General features: G+C 42.1%; 1 protein-coding gene across 2 annotated transcripts; it reads right to left on the bottom strand.

Moving 5' to 3' along the window:
* Positions 1 to 4,240: 4,240 nt before the first annotated feature.
* Positions 4,241 to 18,558, bottom strand: TRIM61 (tripartite motif containing 61). 2 transcript variants are annotated; one of them, XM_076010773.1, is made up of 3 exons: positions 18,440 to 18,558; positions 12,668 to 12,778; positions 4,241 to 6,266 (listed from the first exon to the last, which is right to left on the bottom strand). In XM_076010773.1, exon 3 carries the CDS (start codon positions 5,929 to 5,931, stop codon positions 4,510 to 4,512), a length of 1,422 nt encoding a protein of 473 aa, XP_075866888.1. In that variant the 5' UTR covers positions 5,932 to 6,266; positions 12,668 to 12,778; positions 18,440 to 18,558; the 3' UTR covers positions 4,241 to 4,509. The 2 variants fall into 2 exon arrangements, with proteins under 2 accessions (XP_075866888.1, XP_012591027.1); XM_012735573.2 differs by lacking the exon at positions 12,668 to 12,778.
* Between the last annotated feature and the right edge of the window lie 3,977 nt (positions 18,559 to 22,535).

Genomic DNA, 22,535 nt, shown 5'->3' on the forward strand with positions numbered 1-22,535 from the left:
GCGGCCTGGGTGACTACAAGGGCTATTCAAGAACTAGGGAATGGGGCTAGTAGGGTATCAGGCCCCATGGGAGGATATCACTCTAAATCCTCCTGGATTTTTTGGCATAGATCCCCTGGTTATTTATCTGTAGCTGGGAAGGTTTTTGTTTTTGTTTTTTTTTTTTTTTGAAGAGCTATTTGAGATCCGTTATAGGTTCACAGGAGTAGGATTTTTTCCAGGGGACCCTTTGGTTTCCACTGATGGGCCTGGAGAAGGGGTAAGTTTCTGAAGCTACCTACTGGCCAGCTGTTTTTTGTCAGATATCCTTCTGAGTAATCCTAATACTAAGTTTGCTCTATGGTAAACTTGTGAGTCAGAATGTTTAGTTGTACCTCAAAAGGACTAAAGGATGTTGCATACATTATTAAGGGAGACTTACATGTAAAGATGTTCATTAGCTGATCAATATGTTTGACATCCAAGGGAAACTTAGATGTAATGGAATAACATGTTCATTGACTGGACAACCTCAATTACGAAGTTAATTTGGCAAGCTGATCCTAAAATATATATGAAGAGGTCAAGTTGCCAAGGTAATCCCAAAGACATGATGAAAACTGTCAGGAGGCCGGGCGTGGTGACTCACGCTTGTAATCATAGCACACTGGGAGGCCAAGGCAGGCAGATTGCTCGAGGTCAGGAGTTCAAAACCAGGCTGAGTGAGACGCCGTCTTTACCAAAAATAGAAATAAATTAATTGACCAACTAAAAATATACATACAAAAAATTAGCCGGGCATGGTGGCGCATGCCTGTTGTCCTAGCTATTAGGGAGGGAGGCTGAGGCAGTAGGATAGCTTGACAACAGGAGATTGAGGTTGCTGTGAGCTAGGCTGACTCCACAGCACTCACTCCAGCCTGGGCAACAAAGTGAGACTCTTGTCTCAAAAAAAAAACAAAAAAAAAAAACTGTTAGGAGATATTAAGAATAAGAGACTTATAATATTTATAATATTGAGTGTGGTACTGGCTAAAGGATACAACAATAGACCAGTGGGATAGATTACAGATATGAGATGATACAGGTGTCATTAACAATCCATGGAAGAAATGATAGCTTTCCCAATAGACAGTGTTGTGACTCTTGGTTTTTATATATAATTAAAGACAGGCAGGTTCCACTCTATCTGTAAAGACAAAGTTAACTCCAAGTAGATGATTAAATAATTTAGGAGCACACAGAGAATATTTCAATGGCCTTTGTTTAGGGCAGGATTTCTTATAGAATCCAAACTCTAAAGGGAAAGACTGAAAAAAGTCAACTACGCAGGTCAAGCATCCCAAATCTGAAAATCTGAAACTTTTTGAGAGCCGACATGAGGCTCAAAGGAAATGCTCATTTGAGCATTTTGGAGTTTGGATGCTTAAATAATAATTATAATACAAATATTCCAAAATCTGAAAAAAATCTGAAATCTAAAACACTTCTAGTCCCAAGCATTTCAGATAAGGGATAGTCAACCTGCATTAAACTTAAGAACTTTAAGAACACCATACTAAGAGTGAAGTCATAAGCTTGAAGATACCTACAATGAATGTAACTGCCAAAGGAGTAGAATCTAGAAAATATAAAGAGCTCCTATAAATCAGTGAGACAAACAGGCCAACAGAAAAAAAGAAGAGAAAAACAAGAACAGGTATTTCATAGAAGAGAAATAGAAATAATTAATAAACATGTGAAAACACTCATTATAAATCACAGAAATAATTAAAATGAGATAACATTTACTATTTTGCAAATTAGTAACAAGTTTAAAAATCAAATATTGTTAAGGATGAAGAGCAATGAGACCATTTATACATTATGGGTGGAGTGTAAACTGGCTCAACACATTCAAAAGTAATTTGACATTATTCAATAAAGATGAAGATCCAGCAATTCACTCTCCAATGAAACCAGGAAAAATATAATTTTCATGATAGCTCTGCTTGTCAAAGCCCCAAAGTGATTGTTCATGAGAAATAGAATGAATATAAAGTCCAATCTTAAGCAAAAGCATGGATGAATCTCATGAATGTTAATTAAAAAAACAGGCTGAGCACAGTAGGTCACACCTGCAAACCCAGCACTTTGGGAGGCCAAGGAAGGAGGTTCATATAAAAAAATTTAAATACAATATGAAATAATTCAATGTCATTAACTTTAAGATTCAAAAATACATGGAACTAAACAACATACTGTTTAGGGGTACAAGTACACAGGGTAAAAAGCTGAGGAAAAGCAATAGAATATTAAGCTAAGAATGGGGGGTGGGAACTGGATAGGATCAGGAAGTAGAGTTTGGGGTTGGGAAGACGTACAAATGGAACTAAAAGGTGACATTAATGAGACACAACATGTTGTCTTAAAAAAAAAGGTGACATTAATGTTCTATTAAATTCAGTCATGAATACATGGGTGTTGCCTTGTTCATTATGCTCTACACACTTTTATGAAATATTTTGTTAAGTGTATAAATATATAAAGTACCATTGTACATTGCTTGCAAAAGTTAGACATGACAAGTGTTACAGGGAGTGGTTCCGAGGACAAACTGAGTGGCACATGGAGAGTCGGAGAATCAAAGTTTATTTGCCGGCGGGCTCAGAGGGGTCTCACCACCAAATTTTGAGCCTCATCAACCCGATTTTTCCCACTTTTATTAAGTTGCGGTGATCCAAGGGGTGGGGTCTCAGGTGGCTCATGCCCACCAGGTAATATGTTCGTCGATGTATCAGGTAATAGGTTAGTATATTATGTTGATGCACCAGGCAATAGGTTAGTTGAGGCGCCAGGTAACTGGTTAGTATCATGCTGATGCATGTCTTCCGTGAGGGGTGGGGTCTCAGGTGGCTGATGCACCAAGTAATAGATGGGAGTTTTCCTTATCAACCTAAAGAAACATCCATCAGTGAAGAAATAGATAATAGTATATAGTTAGAAAAGTTAGATAATATTGAATTGACAATATTAAATAAAAAACAAATGTACTGCCAAGATGGGAGAATTATCTGAGGCTAGGAGTTTGAGATCAGCCTGAGCAATATAGACCATTTATAGACAACATTTTAAAAATTAGCTGGGTGTGGTGGTACATGCCTGCAGTCCCAGCTACCTGGGAGTTACACTTGAGGCCAAAATTTTGAGGCTGCAGTGAGCTATTATCAGGCCACTGCACTCCAGCCTGGGCAACAGAGTGAGACCCTGTCAAAAAAAAAAAAAAAAGAGGGAGGGAGGGAAAAATAAATAACATTTTTATGTGACTCCCTCAGTCTGGGTTCTTAGCCTCTACAGCAACCTTCCCCAGAATCTAAAAATAATGCCCAGACCTTGGCTCTGAGGATCTTCTGGGACTACCCAGTCCTCAGAGAGGCACCCTCTCATCCTTGCTCTGAGAGAACTTTCCCCTTAGATCCAAGATATTAAAAAAAAAGATCTGGCCCCTTAACCATCCCAGAAATCTCCAAGACTTCAAGTCCTGGCAATCCCCCATTGCTTGAGACCCAGACCTCTACCCTCCCATCCCACCCCAAAGGAAAACCAACTACTCCATCTTGGGTTTTCTTCTACTGACTCCCTGAGTCCCTCTCAGATAACCCTGGATGGCCCCCAAATCATCTCCAAGGAAGAAGGCCCTAAATTCTTGATACCTTCAGAAAGAATTGCTCCTTAGGAGTTTCTCTGGCCCCATAAATGCATCTCAAGGTTTCTAAGATTCTGTATTTTATGACAAACTACCCAGTGTCCCTGAGCTACCATGGGGCTGGTCCCCAATCCATCAGCTTCTCCAGATGTGGCTTAAAGACACCCCCCCCCCAGCCATAATCCTAACCAGGGTCTGGTTCCTATACCTTCCCTCCAGGACAAGCCCTCACCAAGTACCCCTCTTACAGATAGGATGCAGCCATCAAACTCCTAGCCTCCAAATCACCCCTTTTCTCCTGAAACGCCACCCTTGTCCAGGAAACCTCCACCCCAATCCAAAGGGAAGCCCACGCCACCTCAGAGAAACCCCAGAAAGGTTGTCTGCCCCAAGATGCTACTGCAGAGACCCCTGGGCCCCAGACCCCTTGGGAAACCCTGGCAAGCCCCAGTGAGGGAACCCTGCCAGTGTAGAGAAAGGCCCAGCCCTGGGCCCCTTGCACTCAGGAGCAGCAAGACTTAATTTGTCTTAAAGGAAACATATGTAGAAAATTAATACAGAAGGTTATCAGGTTTTTATTTATAATTACTAGAGTAATAAATTTTCTTAATACATTTTTCAAGTATTTAATCTTAGAATTTCTAATGCACCTTCCAATTGTACCCCATGATTTATCTACAAAGTAGGCACTAATCATCACATTTTTTAGAAGTTGCTGAAACTGAGATAAATACCGTGCTGGGTGGGGAGGAAACTGAAAAAAAAAAAAAAATTGTCAAGACTAGATTTACTAGCTTAGTTATGTCAACTGAAAGAAAAAGAAATGAGAGTCTTTCAATAGTTCATCATTCAGAATCTCTTACTGTACATATTTTAAGAGGTTTTGAGTCAGTTCCAGTATAGAAATAAGGCCAAAGTCTTCCTGCGAAATTGTCATTGAAAGTATACAGAAGAGATCTATCACTCATATTGTAAAAGGAAATCTCACTCATTTCAAAGTCTAAAAAAATGCCAATCTTACTAGGCATTACTTTTGGCAGAAAATCAGCTTTCTTAGGACCCAATGCAATATAATTACTCTGATTGCATCGTCCAATTCCCCATAATCCATTCTTTACTAGCATTGGTTGATTCTGACTCTTCTTTCTTCTGGGAAGAGAGTCATCACAGACACCCATAACCCATTCAGGCTTGTCTTTCACTTCTACTTCCCAGTACTGCCTGCCACACCGATATGCATTAGAACCCAGAACAGCTGGGCAGAGATAAAATCTTCCTGGGTTATGAGGTAAGTTTTGCATTGTATTTCCATATCGCACAGTTTTTCTATCTTCTGAGACAAAAAGTTTACGATGTGCTGTTTCAGGATCTAGAATTACATCTACTTGAAATTGCTTTATAATTTTGTTAAGGCCAGAATATTGTGGAGGAAGACAGTAACCATATTCTTTTAATCTGAATGAAAAAGGTTCAGGGCATTTTAGGTTATTATATCTGTGATAGATACTCTTAATATCTGCCAGTAATTCCAGTTCTGACTTCACATACTTGCGCTCTGTCTGCTTCAATAGATGTTTTAATAAAGAGGCATGATCTGAAAATTTTGTTAGGTTTTCCTTTAGTTTTGCTAAAACATCCATCTCTTCATCGTGTAATTGCCTAAGAACAGTCTCCTGCTGATTTTGGAGAAACAACCTAAGTTGCTCAAATTCAGAATTTACTTCTTCTCTCCTGTGTTTTACCTTTTTTTTCAGTTCCAATGATTTTCTGGTTTGCATAGTTAACATTTTTTCAAATAGTTCCACACTCTCCTTCCATGATTTGATGTAACTCTCCAAATTTTTCCTATGAAAGCGTACAGCCTTTTCTATGGACCAAACACGGTGTTGCTCGTGGGCAGTGGAGGAATTGCACTGCAGACATAAAACCTCCAGGTCATTTTCACAGAAAAAGGTCACAATCAGATTGTGCTTCTCACATACGAGATTTTCTTCCTGCCGCTTCCTCTTGCTTCTTCTTACCTGGAGTAGCTTAGCAGTCTCAGACAAATTACCCAGTTGTTCATTGCTTATGAATTTCCTTTCTGGAGAGCAGAAGTGGCAAACAGGGCAGGGGAAACTATTAATGAGATCCTTCCAGGACACACTGATGCAGGGGCGACAGAAGTTATGCCCACAGCTGATGGTCACTGGGTCTTTGAAGTAGTCCAGACAGATGGGACAGCTAGCCTCTGTTTGCAGGTCTGCCAGGGCTGTCGCAGACTCCATTGAGCTGGTGGTGGGTAAGGTAATGCTTCTTTTAGCAAAGCCTGGTTCTCTAGAGCTCAAGATCCAATAGGCAGTGGATATCTTTCCCCAGACCTTGAAAGCTGGCCAGCTTTTTGTTTTGCTGACTTGGTGTGTTGATGACAGTCTCTAACCTTTAGCTCTGTGCCTTTAGTTCCAGAGTGTGCTGCCAACAATGCTTCACAGCCTGTAGCCTATTGAATATTAGAACATATTAGCTGGGCTGCTGCTAAGATTCCCACTCACGGATCTTAAGTCAAGCTTAATCATTTTCTTATTCAAGAAAGCAGCCTCAGAACCAAGATAAGGAATCCTTCCTATGGGAGAGAAAACACATTAAGTTAAAAAACCTGATTCCATAATCGCAAATGTATTAAAACATTCATACAAGAATCGTCAATGAATGCTAAAATTATTGGGTGGAAGGAAGTTCTTTGAAAAACAGAATATTCATATTGCAGAGATTCATCACACATTACTTATTAAAAACAACAAAAATCATAGGACAAACCTTATGTGTTTTCTGATACAATGCAATAAGTACACAACACTGTCTATATAACATTCTTACCAAAAATATTTAACTTCAATCTAATCATGATAAAATTATTCTTTTTTTTTTTTTTTTGAGACAGAGTCTCGCTTTGTTGCCCAGGCTAGAGTGAGTGCCGTGGCGTCAGCCTAGCTCACAGCAACCTCAAACTCCTGGGCTCGAGCAATCCTTCTGCCTCAGCCTCCCTGGTAGCTGGGACCACAGGCATGTGCCACCATGCCCGGCTAATTTTTTTTTTTTTATATATATATCAGTTGGCCAATTGATTTCTTTCCATTTATAGTAGAGATGGGGTCTCGCTCTTGCTCAGGCTACTTTTGAACTCCTGACCTTGAGCAATCCGCCCGCCTCGGCCTCCCAAGAGCTAGGATTACAGGCGTGAGCCACAGCGCCCGGCCTGATAAAATTATTCTAATTCAGTTTGTGGGGCATTCTAAGAGACAACTGGTATGCATTCTTCAGAAATGTCAGTGTCATAAAAAAATAGATGTAAGACTATTTTTTTCTTTTTTTTGTTGTTCATACATTTTTTTTTTATTTCAGCATATTACAGGGGTACAAATGTTTAGGTTACATATATATTGCCCTTGCCCCACCTGAGTCAGAGCTTCAAGCATGTCCATGCCCCAGACAGTGTGCACCACACCCATTAGGCGTGTATATACCCATCGCCTCCTGTGCCTCCTGTCTGAACGACGCCACATGGGTGTTATTACTATTTGTGCATTTAAGTGTTGAGCAGTTAATACCAATTTGATGGTAAGCACATGTGGTGCTCGTTTTTCCATTCTTGGGATACTTAGTAGAATGGATACAAGAGGTGCTATATCAATCACCATTGTTTTTTGTGGCTGAGTAGAACTCCATGGTATACAATACCACAATTTATTAATCCACTCATGTATTGATGGGCACATGGGTTGTTTCCACATCTTTGCAATTGTGAATTGTAGGCTGGGTGCAGTGGCTCATGCCTGTAATCCTAGCACTCTGGGAGGCTGAGGCAGGCGGATCACTCAAGGTCAGGAGTTTGAAACCAGCCTGAGCAAGAGCAAGACCTCTGTCTCTACTAAAAATAGAAAGAAATTAATTGGCCAACTAAAAAATATATACAGAAACAAAAAATTAGCCAGGCATGGTGGCGCATGGCTGTAGTTCCAGCTACTTGGGAGGCTGTGGCAGAAGGATTGCTTGAGCTTAGGAGTTTGAGGTTGCTGTAAGCTAGGCTGACGCTAGGGCACTCTAGCCTAGGCAACAAAGTGAGACTGTCTCAAAAAAAAAAAAAAAAAAAGTGAATTGTGCTGCTATAAACATTTAAGTACAGATGTATTTTTTACAGAATGTCTTTTTTTCTTTTGGATACATGCCCAGTAATGGGATTGCTGGATCAAATAGTAGTTCTACTCGTACCTCTTTGAGGTATCTCCATATTGCTTTCCACAGAGGTTGTACTAGTTTGCAGTCCTAGTTTTTTTTTTTTTTTTGAGACAGAGTCTTGCTCTGTCACCCTAGGTAGAGTGCAGTGGAATCTTCATAGCTCACTACAACCTTAAACTCTTGGGCTCAACTGATCCTCCTGCCTCTGCCTCTCAAGTAGCTGGAACTATAGGTGAACACCAACATGCCGGCTAATTTTTCTATGTTTTGTAGAGACAAGATCTCGCTCTTGCTCAGACTGGTCTCGAACTCCTGGCCTCAAGAGATCCTCTCACCTCGGCCTCCCAGAGTGCTAGGATTATAGGTGTGAGCCACCATGCCCAGCCTGGCCCCAGCAAACTTTTACCAAGACCTCCAGGCGATTATGGTTTGAGATTAAGGTTTGAGAACTGCTTCCTTAAAGTAATAAAAGAGTGGTTTTTTTTTTTGTTGTTTTTTTTTGAGACAGAGTCTCGCTTTGTTGCCTAGGCTAGAGTGAGTGCCGTGGCGTCAGCCTAGCTCACAGCAACCTCAAACTCCTGGGCTCAAGCGTTCCTTCTGTCTCAGCCTCCCAAGTAGCTGGGACTACAGGCATGAGCCACCATGCCCGGCTAATTTTTTCTATATATATTAGTTGGCCAATTAGTTTCTTTCTATTTATAGTAGAGACGAGGTCTCGCTCTTGCTCAGGCTGGTTTCGAACTCCTGACCTCGAGCAATCCACCTGCCTCGGCCTCCCAGAGAGCTAGGATTACAGGCGTGAGCCACCGCGCCCGGCCAAAAGAGTGTTTTAAGTTGGAAAACGATTGTATTTGTATTTGGAAAGACTATTTTAGCTATGTAGTTAGGAAATTGATTGGAGGCACCATTGTGTATCCAGAAGATGGATGTGGGTATCTTGAACTAGGGTGGTGACATGCCTACAGAGCTTTTATGGTCTGATTCTGAAAAGTAGAGATTGATTTTTAATCACTTTAATACCAGCATTGATAGCCACAGATGAATGCACACAGCTATTTTAGCCAACACCCATGATATGACTTTTCATTTATCCAAATAAAATTGTGAACATACCAAAGTGGTTAATTTTAAATTATTGCCCAAGAAGCTAGAGAGGCAAGTAAACAAGACTGATTTGTGTGTGCTTGGGAAAAATGGGGGGTGCGGACCCAATGATACCATACCTGGAGTACCTGTTACGTTCCTTACACTGTGCTAGAGTCCCTTTTTTGTACATATTCTTCTAATTTTATAATTTTCCCAGTTATGCTCTCCACTTTACTAGCTGTGTGACACTGAGCAAGATTCTTAAAACTTTCTCAGTTTCAATTTGTCTAATAATCTGCGACAACCCTATGCAACCTCGCCCCTATTTCCCTAGTCCAGGGGTGGGGAACCTGCGGCATTCTAGATCCTTAAGTGCGGCCTTTGGATTTAATCCAAATTTTAGAGAACAAATCCTTTAGTTCCTTGCACTTCCTATCTTTCTTGGACTGCTGGAAAGTATTAAACAAGGATTAGAAGTCATCAGTTGCCACCATAGCCACATGTATTGTGGGCAGATAGGGGGAGCGGTTTTGAAAGGACAATATACTTTATTTTATGTTGCTCTGTGTTGTTGGGATTTTGTACAAGTTGAATGTATAGTCATCCCTGGGTATCTATGGGGGATTGGTTCCAGGATCCCCGAGTGTGCTTATCTGTAGTTGCTTGAATCAGCATAGGCAGAACCTGCAGATATGGTTAGTGTAAACTTAAATGTGTATTTTAAAATTCTGAAACTTTTACAAAATTAGTGTAGGAAAATTTCATGAAGCACACTATTACAGTGAGCCTGTTAGAAGTTAATGTCTTTACTAGTCATTGAGGATTTAGCAACTATGTGAGACATGGCAGCTTTCAGATTAAGTATCAGTGTTTGATAAGTAAGTAGATATACATATATGTAATCTGTAATAAAGTATAACATGGTATATTAATAGCATATGGATTCGGCTAAATTTGTATGAGTTCTTGAGATTTTGAGATTGTTTTATAATATTTTTTTATTGTTATATGTGTTAAAAGCCAGGGACTGTGCCATGTGCCTTACATCATTCATGTTTATGAGATAGTATTGTTTCGTACTTTCTGAAAAGAAAGCTAAAACTAAGAGAAATTAATTTGGCCAGGTACATATAACTAAAGTAGCAGAGGTAGATGAAAACTCAGTTCTGTCCGGTATTGCTAGCTCTCAATTTGTTTTTTATCTGTTGTATTGTTGTTTGTTTGTTTTTGAGACAGGATCTGACTCATTGCACCCTTAAACTCCTAGGCTTGTGTAATCCTCCTGCCTCAGCCTCCCAGGTAGCTGGGACTACAGGCACCTGCCACCTCATCTGGCTAATTTTTCTATTTTTTGTAGAGCTATGGTCTCACTGTGTTGCTCAGGCTGGCCTCCAACTCCTGACCCCAAGGGATGTTCCTCCTCAGACTCTCGAAGTGCTAAGATTATAGGGGTGAGCCATTGTGCTTGGCCTTGTTTTATCTGTTTTTACTTTATAATGCTGGAATCCATAATCCAATTTTTGCTCTTTAAAATTTTAGGGATGTTACCAAATATGAAAACTTTGAATATTCAAGTATGAAAAATATAAGGTGCTTTGAGATAGATAATAGAGGGATGCATAGGGTGCCATGGGGGTTATGTACAAGGAGCAGTACAAGTTCATGATTGAATATCATGCCAGAGATTATGACAGTTAACATAATGTTGGATAAGTCTGTTCCGAATTCTTAGAGATTGAGCTCTTACATTTTTAATTGAGGATAATATTAGTAGCTCCTAATTTATGGGGTTGTTCTGATGGTTTAATTGAATCTGACTGTATGGAAAATCCCTAGCATACTGCCAGATACATAATAAATCATCCTAGAGAACATTTTTCTTAGGCTTCCAAAAGGAGCAAAATTTAGCCCCACCTCAGAAAGAACTGAGGATAGGGTAACCCAAGCAGGGAATGTTTTGTGCAGAGGAAGAAGAGCACGAGGCCAGGCGCAGTGGTTCATGCCTATAATCCTAGCTCTCTGGGAGGCCGAGGCAGGCGGATTGCTTGAGGTCAGGAGTTCAAAACCAGCTTGAGCAAGAGGGAGACCTGTTTCTACTATAAATAGAAAGAAATTAATTGGCCAACTAATATACATAGAAAAAAAATTAGCTGGGCATGGTGGCACATGCCCGTAGTCCCAGCTACTTGGGAGGCTGAGGCAGAAGGATTGTGTGAGCCCAGGAGTTTGAAGTTGCTGTGAGCTAGGCTGACACCACAGCACTCACTCTAGTCTGGGCAACAAAGCAAGACTCTGTCTCAAAAAGAAAAAGAAAAAAAAAAAAAAAAGAAGAAGAAGAGCATGACACCTATGCTTATATATATGTATATAAAAAAAAATATATATATATATATATATTTACTGTAGATATACTGGCTGGAAATGTATGCTTTTAAAAAAATAGGGTACACATAAAGGATATATGTCATAAATAAATAAATGTGAAAAAGAAATTTAAAAGGTAGAGGACCATAGCCAGGTGAAGATGAAGATAATGAAATATGAAGGGCTCTGAATGGTAAGCTAAGGATGGGAAACTTTGTCCTGACTTACAGGGGAGTTACTGACAGATTTTAATGAGGGGAAAGATTTAATCAGTTTGAAAAGTGAAGGCTCAGCTGGGTGCCGTGGCTCACGCCTGTAATCCTGGCTGTCTGGGAGGCCAAGGCAGGTGGATTCTTTGAGCTCAGGAGTTTGAAACCAATCTGAGCAAGAGCGAGACCTTGTCTCTACTATAAATAGAAAGAAATTAATTGGCCAACTAATATATATATAGAAAAAATTAGCCGGACATGGTGGCGCATGCCTGTAGTCCCAGCTACTAGGGAGGCTGAGGCAGCAGGATTGCTTGAGCCCAGGAGTTCAAGTTCAAGACCTGATCTCTACACAAAACACAAAAAATTAGCTGGGTGTGGTGGTGTGCACCTGTAATCCCACTACTTGGATGGTGAGGCAGAAGGATTGCTTGAGCCTAGGAGTTTGAGGTTGCAGTGAGCTATGATGTCACCATTGCACTCTAGCCTGGGTGAAACTGTCTCAAAAAATGAAAAACAAAAAGAGAGAAAGATTTAGAAGAACTTCTAACCAAATGCAATGTGTGGATCCTGGTTTGGATTCAAATTCCAATAAATCAAACAGAAAGCTTCTCTGGCCAAGAACAATGTGCACATATTAGGTACCATTTACATGATATTATAACAAGAAAAGGTTATTATAATTCCTATTTTACAGGTTAAAGAAATGAGATCTTTAAAAAGATACACAAATTTTCCTAAAGATACACAGTAAATAGCTGAGTCAAGACTCAAACATAGGATCCTCTTAATTTAATCTTAGTCCCTACACTGTGAAACTCCTGTAGCACGTTGCTATGATAGCTTTTGCTCATGTAGGCCAAGACACTGGGTCAAGCCCTGAGTTTGGGAGTAATTTATAAATGTTGACTTTCTAGGACTACTGCATTTTTTTCTTATTTTGCTGGTGGGAAGAGAAAATCTTGTGTAGTGAAAGAACTTCCTAGGTCACCAAGACAAGCCAATGTCACACGACAAAACCATGCCCATAATTATTACTCTCACTGTTATTGGGTTGTAAGGAAGGGGAGAGTAATTAGAGTTGAGAAAGTGTCTGGTAGTATAGGAGAGAAGGGGAAAGAATACTTACTATAGGCCGGGCACGGTGGCTCACGCCTGTAATCCTAGCACTTTGGGAGGCTGAGGCGGGCGGATTACTCAAGGTCAGGAGTTAGAAACCAGCCTGAGTGAGACCCCGTCTCTACCAAAAATAGAAAAAAATTAATTGACCAACTAAAAATACATATACAAAAAATTAGCCGGGTGTGGTGGCTCACGCCTGTAATCCTAGCACTTTGGGAGGCCGAGGCGGGCGGATTGCTCAAGGTCAGGAGTTCGAAACCAGCCTGAGTGAGACCCCATCTCTACCAAAAATAGAAATAGATTAATTGACCAACTAAAAATATATATACAAAAAATTAGCCGGGCATGGTGGCGCATGCCTGTAGTCCCAGCTACTCGGGAGGCTGAGGCATGAGGATCGCTGAGCCCCGGAGATTGAGGCTGCTGTGAGCCAGGCTGACGCCACAGCACTCACTCTAGCCTGGGCAACAGAGTGAGACTCTGTCTCAAAAAAAAAAAAAAAAGAATACTTACTATATTGATGGTTAGGCGGCGTCCAAGCCCGATGGAACTTGATTTGCTTAAATGGGTGTATGTTTCTCCCTCATTTTTTTATTTTGAAAATTTCAAACCTACAGATAAATTAAGCCATGCACAACAATGTGCACCTGTAATCCCAGCTACCTGGGAGGCTGAGGTGGGAGGATCCCTGGAGCCCAGGAGTTTGAATCTAGCCTGGGCAACATAGTGAGACCCCATTTCTCAAAAGAAAACAAAAAAAAGAAAAAGAAAGGAAGGAAAGAGAGAAAGAAAAAGGAAGGAGAAGAGAGGAAGAATAAAAGACAGAGAAAAGAAAAGGAAAATTGAAAGGATATGCAATGAACATTGGTGTGGTGTTATGATATATGTATTAGTTTTTGTCCACAGTTCCTGGCTCATAACTCCCACAGTTGCTGTTACAGCCTTTTTTAAAAACGTTGATTGTGGCAGGCCTCAGGAAACAGAATCTCTGACCTTCTCCTCAACTTTCATCCCCTGCAAGGCAGGACCCTAATCCCCCCACTTTCTGTTTGTGGTTCATAAGATCCTCCTTGCAGAGAGGGTCCGCTACCCCATAACCTGAAGGCCAATCACATATACACACAGTTGTCCATAAAACCCACGAGGATTGAGTTCTGAGAGCTTCCAGATAGCTGAGTCGTGAAGGCTCCTGGAGGGTGGTGTGCCCAGGAAAGGCTTGGATGCCTCCTGCCAGCTCCCATCTTGGTCTATGCATCTCTTCATCTGTATTTTTTTTTTTTTTTTTGAGACAAGGTCTCGTTCTGTCACCCTGGATAGAGTGCAGTAGCATCATTCTAGCTCACTGCAACCTCAAACTCCTGGCTCAAGGATCCTCCTGCCTCATCCCCCCAAATAGCCGGGATTACAGGAGAGGAATATCTGTATGTTCCAGGAGAAATCTCCAGCGTCAGAACTTGGGCGCGGGGGCGGGGACTAAGTGGCACTTTGAAGGTTCGTTCCTCAAAGTGTCTACCAATGTGTGACAGATTGTTGGGAAGTGGAGACAGTCCAGTTGACAGGCTGTCCCAAAGGGCAAAAGTGGCACCGTTACCTATACCAGGGCGCAGGGGCAGTGACCACGGGCTGTCACCGAGGGCAGCCCGGCCCTCAGGGGAAGATGGCGGAGAGTCGTGGCAAGTCAGCCAGAGGCGGGCTTGGGTGGCTGCTGAGGCCGCCAGGCGGGGTGAGGTGATCGTGGGAAGAGACCGGCGGCTCAGCAGCCGGCTGGGTCCTATCTCCACTCATCCTGGGCTTGGACTGGGGCTGCCCCAGTCCTGGGGCTGCAGGAAGCACTTGCCCACCGGTGGTGGCAGCTGCAAACCTGGGGCTCCACCGCGTGTGTCCCCAGAGCTGGCTTGCCTATAATTTTGTTGTACCTAATCTAATGCTGATATAATGTTTTATGATACACAGTACATACTAAAATTCTCATTTGTTCCAAAAATATTCTTTTAGTTCATTTTTAGATTTTAAGACCTCAGACCCTGTCTGGGATCACACATTGCATTTCTTTTTTTTTTTTTTTTTGAGACAGTCTCAATCTTTGTCCGGGGTAGAGTAAGTGCTGTGGCACCAGCCTCACTCACAGCAACCTCAAGCTCCTGGGCTCAAGCAATCCTATTGCCTCAGCCTCCCAAGTAGCTGGGACTACAGATATACGCCACCATGCCCGGCTAATTCTTTCTATATATTTTTAGTTGGCCAATTAATTTATTTCTATTTATAGTAGAGACTGGGTCTCGCTCTTGCTCAGGCTGGTTTAGAAGTTCTGACCTTGAGCAATCTGCCCACCTCCGCCTCCCAGAATGCTAGGATTACAGGAGTGAGCCACCACGATGGGCCACACATATTGCATTTCTTTGTTGTGTTCCTTTAGTCTTAAATTTGGGACTGCAAACTAGTACAACCTCTGTGGAAAGCAATATGGAGATACCTCAAAAAGATACAAGTAGAACTACCATTTGATCCAGGAATCCCATTACTGGGCCTCTATCCAAAAGAAAAAAAGACATTCTATAAAAAAGACATCTGCACTAGAATGTTTACAACAGCACAATTCACAATGGCAAAGATGTGGAAACAACCCAAGTGCCCATCAATACGAGTGGATTTTTTTTTTTTTTTTTTTTTGAGACAGAGTCTTGTTCTGTTGTCCAGGCTAGAGTGAGTGCTGTGGCATCAGCCTAGCTCACAGCAACCTCAATCTCCTGGGCTCAAGCTATACTCCTGCCTCAGCCTCCCGAGTAGCTGGGACTACAGGCATGCACCACCATGCCCCGCTAATTTTTTCTATATGTATTAGTTGGCCAATTAATTTCTTTCTATTTATAGTAGAGATGGGGTCTCCCTCTTGCGCAGGCTGGTTTCGAACTCCTGAGCTCGGGCAATCCTCCCATATTGGCCTCCCAGAGTGCTACGATGACAGGTGTGATCCACCATGCCCGGCCTTAATGAGTGGATTAATAAAATGTGGTATATGTATACTATGGAGTTCTACTCAGCCACAAAAAAACGGTGATATAGCACCTCTTGTATTATCCTGGATAGAGCTAGAACCCATTCTACTAAGTGAAGTATCCCAAGGATGGAAAAACAAGCATCACATGTACTCATCATCAAATTGGTATTAACTTAACAATTAAGGGTACATATAGTACTAACATTCATCAGGGGCCCTGCAGATGGGAGAGGGGAGGAGGGGATGGGTATATACACACCTAATGGGTACAGTGCTCACCATCTGGGGGATGGACTTGCTTGAAGCCCTGACTCAGGTAGGGCAAGGGCCACATGAGTAACCTAAACATTTGTACCCCTGTAATATGCTGAAACAAAAAAAAAGATTAACCCTGTATGCCCCCCCCCAAAAAAAAACAAAAAAAATTGCTGGGGCTCTATCCCAATTTCTGATTCAGTATTCTGTTTTATTTCTAATAAGTTTCCAGGTGATGTTGTTCGCTTGGGGACCACACTTTGTTAAGTACTACTTTAAGGAAAACACAGCTAAAAAGATCGATTAACATCCAGTTCTAGTCCTTTTGTCTAGCTCCCTATCATATCACGTTTCATAGTTGTGATTTGGTTTTACAACTTGATTTTTGCAATGTTATGGCTATCTGTCCAAATCCTCCACTAGACTGTAAGCTTCTTGGTGAGAGTGCAATTCTAGCTTGTTTGATGAATAAAACCTGCAGTAGATTTCCAACTGTTTCAAGCACTGTCATAGTGAGCCGGGTGTGGTGGCTCACCCCTATAATCCTAGCACTCTGGGAGGCCTAGTGGGGAGGATTGCTCAAGGTCAGGAGTTTCAAACCAGCCTGACCAAGAGCAAGACACTCGTCTCTAGTAAAAATAGAAAGAAAATAATTGGCCAATTAAAAAATATATAGAAAAAATTAGCCGGGCATGGTGGTGGAGTGTGCCTGTAATCCCAGCTACTCGGGAGGCTGAGGCAGGAGGATTACTCGTGCCCAGGAGTTTGAGGTTGCTGTGAGCTAGGAGATGACGCCATGGCACTCTAGCCCGGGCAACAGAGCAGACTCTGTCTCAAAAAGAAAAAACAAACAAACAAAAAAACCAAGTACAGTCATAGTGGATACTTCTTAGTCCTTAGTCCACCTTATCTATGCTTTAAATGTTAATTCCTACCTGTAAGACCCTTGTGAATATTAAGGGATGTTTATTATTGTTTGTTTTTCTTGCTCAGGATGGTTTCAAACCATCAAACGAGCTCAAACGATGTGCCCTCCTCGGCCTCCCAGAGTACTAGGATTAAAGGCGTGCACCACCACGCCCGGCCTAAAGCATGTTTAAACAGGGAGGTGCAGACAAAGACTGGAGAGCACTCACTTAACTCTCTGCTCCCACCCCAAACACATATACTAATTCTATAAAGATAACGTGACCGATTGAAATCCTAATTCAGATCAAAATACTTTTCTTTGAGACAGAGTCTCGCTAGACTCTGCTAGTTGCCCAGGCTAGAGTGCCATGGCGTTAGCCTAGCTCACAGCAACCTCAAACTCCTGGGCTCAAGCAATCCTCCTGCCTCAGCCTCCCGAGTAGCTGGGACTACAGGCATGCGCCACCATGTCTGGCTAATTTTTTGTATGTATATTAGTTGGCCAATTAATTTATTTCTACTTTTAGTAGAGATGGGGGTCTCCCTCTTGCTCTGGCTGGTTTCCAACTCTTGACCTTGAGCCATCCTCCCAACCTCGACCTCTCAGAATGCTAGGATTACAGGCACGACCCACCGTGCCCGGCCCAGATCAAAATATTCTTTAAAAATTAATTAAAGCAAGCCTATGCCAGATGATTGTAGTCACTAAGAAATAAAAAAAAAAAAAAAAGCAAGCCCACTACTCTTATTCTAACTCTACAAATCTGGGTCCAGGAACCTGAATTTTTTTTTTTTTTTTTTGAGACAGAGTCTCACTTTGTTGCCCAGGCTAGAGTGAGTGCCATGGCGACAGCCTAGCTCACAGCAACCTCAATCTCCTGGGCTCAAGCAATCCTTCTGCCTGAGCCTCCCAAGTAGCTGGGACTACAGGCATGCGCCACCATGCCCGGCTAATTTTTTCTATATATATTAGTTGGCCAATTAATTTCTTTCTATTTATAGTAGAGACGGGGTCTCGCTCTTGCTCGGGCTGGTTTCGAACTCCTGACCTCGAGCAATCCGCCCGCCTCGGCCTCCCAGAGAGCTAGGATTACAGGCGTGAGCCACCACGCCCGGCTGAATTTTTTTTTTTTGGAGACAGAGTCTCACTTTGTTGCCCAGGCTAGAGTGAGTGCCGGGGCATCAGCCTAGCTCACAGCAACCTCCAACTCCTGGGCTCAAGCAATCCTGCTGCCTCAGCCTCCCGAGTAGCTGGGACTACAGGCATGCACCACCATGCCCAGCTAATTTTTTGTATATATTTTTAGTTGGCCAATTAATTTCTTTCCATTTATAGTAGAGACAGGTCTCACTCTTGCTCAGGCTGGTTTCGAACTACTGACCTCGAGCAATCCGCCCGCCTCGGCCTCCCAAAGTGCTGGGATTACAGGCGTGAGCCACCGCGCCCTGCCGGAACCTGAACTTTTTACAAGAGCTTTGCCAGCCACCGCGGCGATCCAGTCGTGGACAAGCCACGACCCTGAGGTTTGAGAACAGCAAATGCTTGGGAATCCCCTGTCCAGTCAATTCTCCCGCCACGTCTTCCCAGGCCTTTCTTTCGGCCCTCTCTCAACTTACCCCGTACAGGTGGATCCACAGCTCAGCCCGAGGCTGCGCAGAACCCACAGAGCTCAGTGGGGCCCAGGACAATGCCCAGGGCCAACCGAAGTGCTCGGTTTTGTGCAGCCGACTCAGCTTGTGCAGTGGGCGGTTCCACCGGAAGTGGGCGGGGAAAGAGCCTGCGCATGCTCAATGACCCTTTTTTTTTTTGGTTTGGTTTCGTTTCGTTTGTGACAGAGTCTCTCTTGTTGCCCAGGGTAGAGTGAGTGCCTTGGCGCCAGCCTAGCTCACAGCAACCTCAAACTCTTGGGCTCAAGCAATCCTCCTGCTTCAGCCTCCCGAGTAGCTAGGACTACAGGTATGTGCCACCATGCCCGGCTAATTTTTTCTTTATATATATTAGTTGGCCAATTAGTTTCTATTTATAGTAGAGACAGGGTCTTGCTCTTGCTGTGGCTGGTCTTGAACTCCTGACCTCGAGCAATCCGCCCCGCCTCGGCCTCCCAGAGTGCTAGGATTACAGGCGTGAGCCACGACGACCCTGGGCCCTCAATGACTCTTTGTAGAGGGGAGCGTGTGAAGGTCAGGCCCCTTGTTGGCTTCTACTGACATTTAATTACCAGTGGCTACCTTTTCAGGTTCTTAGTATTATTTATTTCTATGAGCAGTTTGAGAGTCAAAATGGGGTTGCAAGTTGGTTTTAAATCTTCACCACAATACCGTCCTCCTTCCGGAGAGTAAGGGAATGGAAAACAATGCCGCAACTGCGTAACTTAGCCTGCAGTTGCAAAGTGTAGATGAGGGCTGGCCACCCTTGCTGGGAAAGGAGGAACACCTCTTTGCATCTATTTGCATCTCAATGAGGTGAGTGGGTGGGTCTGCCCCACCCTCTGGGATTATGCCCCAGACCACCAACACTGGTTCCCCAAGATCTTTCCTAGTCAAGTGACATCTAAGGCAGAATTTGAGGAATGAATTCGAATTAGTTGGACAAAATGGAGCGTAAAAGTCTTCAAGGCTGACGGAAGAGCCAAGGAGAAACCTCTTAACTCTAAAGCAAGAACTTAATACAAGAGATTGCAGGAGGTCATTTGGGGAACACTAAAGAGAAGTGAGGAGATGCAAGAAGTAGAAAAGATGAAAAATGGCTTTCGTGAGGTTGATGAAATAGGCAAGAATCAATGCTGCAAGGCCTTTTAGGTAAAATTGAGGATTTGTGTTTTTATCAAGTAGAAAAGAAAGCCAGTGAAGCATTTTAAACATGTTGTAATGAGATTTGAATTTTGAAAGGATGACAGGTTTCAATTCAGGACACAGATCTTTTGATGCCTTTAACGCCATCCTAGAAGGGGTGGATGGTGGGCAGTTAAATTGAGATGTGACCTAGAGAATCAACAAACAGATAAGGAAAAGTCCAGGTTCCTAAACTTATCCCCTGTGTTCTTTTACAGGAGGCTGTCAATTTATCTTTTTTTTTTTTTTTTTTGACAGCAGAGAAACAAGAGAAGAGGCTGTCAATTTAAATACTATAATACACAAATATGAGTCTTGCCCTGTCACCATACATGACATTAAAAATTACTTAAGGCCGGGTGGGTGGCTCATGCCTGTAATCCTAGCACTCTGGGAGGCCGAGGCGGGCGGATCCTTTGAGCTCAGGAGTTCAAGACCAGCCTGAGCAAGAACGATATCCCGTCTCTCTATAAATAGAAAGAAATTAGCTAGACAAATAAAAATATATAGAAAAAATAAGCCGGGCATGGTGGCGCATGCCTGTAGTCCCAGCTACTCGGAAGGCTGAAGCAAGAGGATCACTTGAGCCAGGAGTTTGAGGTTGTTGTGAGCTAGAGGTTGCTGTGAGCTAGGCTGATACTACAACACTCTAGCCCAGGCAGCAGAGTGAGACTCTGTCTCAAAAAAAAAAAAAAATTATTTAAGGTAGGAACCCCATCAATATGGCACTCAATGCTGAAATGCTTACCATACTGGGTAGGGTACAGCATAATTTAACAGATTGGGGCCAGCCTACCTGTCAGATGCAAATTAACCTTAAAGGGTTGTTATGCATTTGATTCTTCTGGATCAATTACTTTTAAGAATTTTCTTTTTTTTCTTTTATTTCTTTTTTTATTTCAAAATATTAAGAGAGTACTTGCAGGTACAACAGGCAAAAAATATTTTTTTAATAAAAAAATATTTTTAAATGTTAAGAGGGTACAAGTTTTCATCACATGGATATCTTACGTAATGCTTAAGTCAGGGCTTTTGGAGTGCCCACCACCAGAATACTGTTCATTGTACCCAGTAAGTAAGAATTTTCAATTTTCTTCCCTGCAAGACAAGTTCAGAAGCAATCTGGTTTTTACTCTTATTCCTCCACTGAAACTTTTACTAATTCATTCGTGATCTAGTTTTTAGCCAAGGAATATGTTTCACGCCTTTTCCTTTCTTAGATGCTTTGTAGCCTTGGTCTCAGGCTGTTCTATCTGTTTGTTTTTATGTTTTCACAGAACTGTGGGATACAGTGTTCCATCTGGTTTTAGCAGATTGTTTTTCTTTTCCTTTTAAAGACCTGCAAGGACACATGACAGACTTTTTATATGTAGTATGAAACATTTATGTTTGTGCATATGTGTGGGCACACATGTGTTTCTGTACTTCTCTGTGTTAAAAACGAGTGGTAGTTAAAGCTTAACTTTAGAACCAGGCTTCAAGGAGTTCTAATCCATGCTCTGTCCTCTTCTGCCTTGTGTGACCTTGACAAGTTATCTTTTTGTGAATCTTTTCTTATCTACCATGTTTCCCCGAAAATAAGACCTATCCATAAAATAAGCACTAGCAGGATTTCTAAGCATTTGCACAACATAAGCCCTACCGGGGAAAATGAGACCTAGTGATGGGTGTGGCTATGCAGCGTTTCTGCACAACCCATGCGTTTCTTCACAGAGCTGTAAAGAAGACGAGCAGCCCTTCTCATCTGCCCCATGAGAGCTCTATTGCTTAACATGAGATATTGGGGCCAATGGTTCTAAAGGAAATAGAGTCGCAAGAAATTCCGGATGGAATTCAGGGTTTGGGGAGTTATGATGATGTTCCAGAAGAAGGTGACTTAACTATATTTGAATAAATGTAGATTGTTGTACCATACTTAAAAAAAATTGTTGTATCGTACTTAAAAAAAATGACACATCCCCTGAAAATAAGCCCTAGGGTGTCTTCTGGAGGGAATATAAATATAAGACCCTGTTTTATTTTCTGGGAAACACGATACTAAAAAAAAAAAAAAAAAAAAAGATGTGGGACAATAATAGAACAAATTACTTCTTAGAGTTGTGAGTACTAAATGAGTTTTCATGAATTTAAACTCCTAGAGCAGTATCTAGTATGGTCAGGGTAGTGTAAAATATGTATAATTTGCCTTTTGTTGATATATAAAAACAGATTATATTATATTTAGATTATAACTTCATCTAAAAAGGGTTTTTTGTTTCCCTCTGAAGGCAGAAGTGAGATTTAGAGGGAGCAGATTTGTGTTCCATTTTGCTGTGTATAATTTGTAAAGATGTTTTTAAAATTTATGTATTTTCTTTGCCAGTTGAGAATAATTTTTGAAAGAGAAAAGGCCAAGCTCTTTTGATGCAATTATTTTTAGAATAGGTTGAAATAATCTGCTTAAAAGAAAAAGGCTTCCAGGGCAGTAAGGGGGAGGAAGGACAGGAGAGAGGAAGAGAGGATAAGAAGGAGGGAGGGAGGGAAAAGAAAAGAAAAAGGAAGAGCTTTTTTTAAATACAATTTAAAGTGGCCAGGTGCAGTGGCTCATGCTTGTAATCCTAGCACTCTGGGTGGCTGAGGCGGGCAGATCGCTCAAGGTCAGGAGTTTGAAACCAGCCTGAGCAAGAGTGAGACCCCATCTCTACTAAAAGTAGAAAGAAATTAATTGGCAAACTAAAAATATATAGAAAAAATTAGCTGGGCATGGTGGCGCATGCCTGTAGTCCCAGCTACTCGGGAGGCTAAGGCAGAAGGATCGCTTGAGCCCAGGAGTTTGAGGTTGCTAGGCTAACGCCATAGCACGGTAGCCCGGGTATCAGAGTGAGACTCTGTCTCAAAAATA

This window comes from Microcebus murinus, chromosome 15, assembly GCF_040939455.1.
Source record: "Microcebus murinus isolate Inina chromosome 15, M.murinus_Inina_mat1.0, whole genome shotgun sequence".
Lineage (NCBI taxonomy): Eukaryota > Metazoa > Chordata > Mammalia > Primates > Cheirogaleidae > Microcebus > Microcebus murinus.

Bases quoted from the DNA above. Each gene is read 5' to 3' on its own strand.
- TRIM61 (XM_012735573.2), bottom strand. From the start codon at position 5,931: ATGGAGTCTGCGACAGCCCTGGCAGACCTGCAAACAGAGGCTAGCTGT.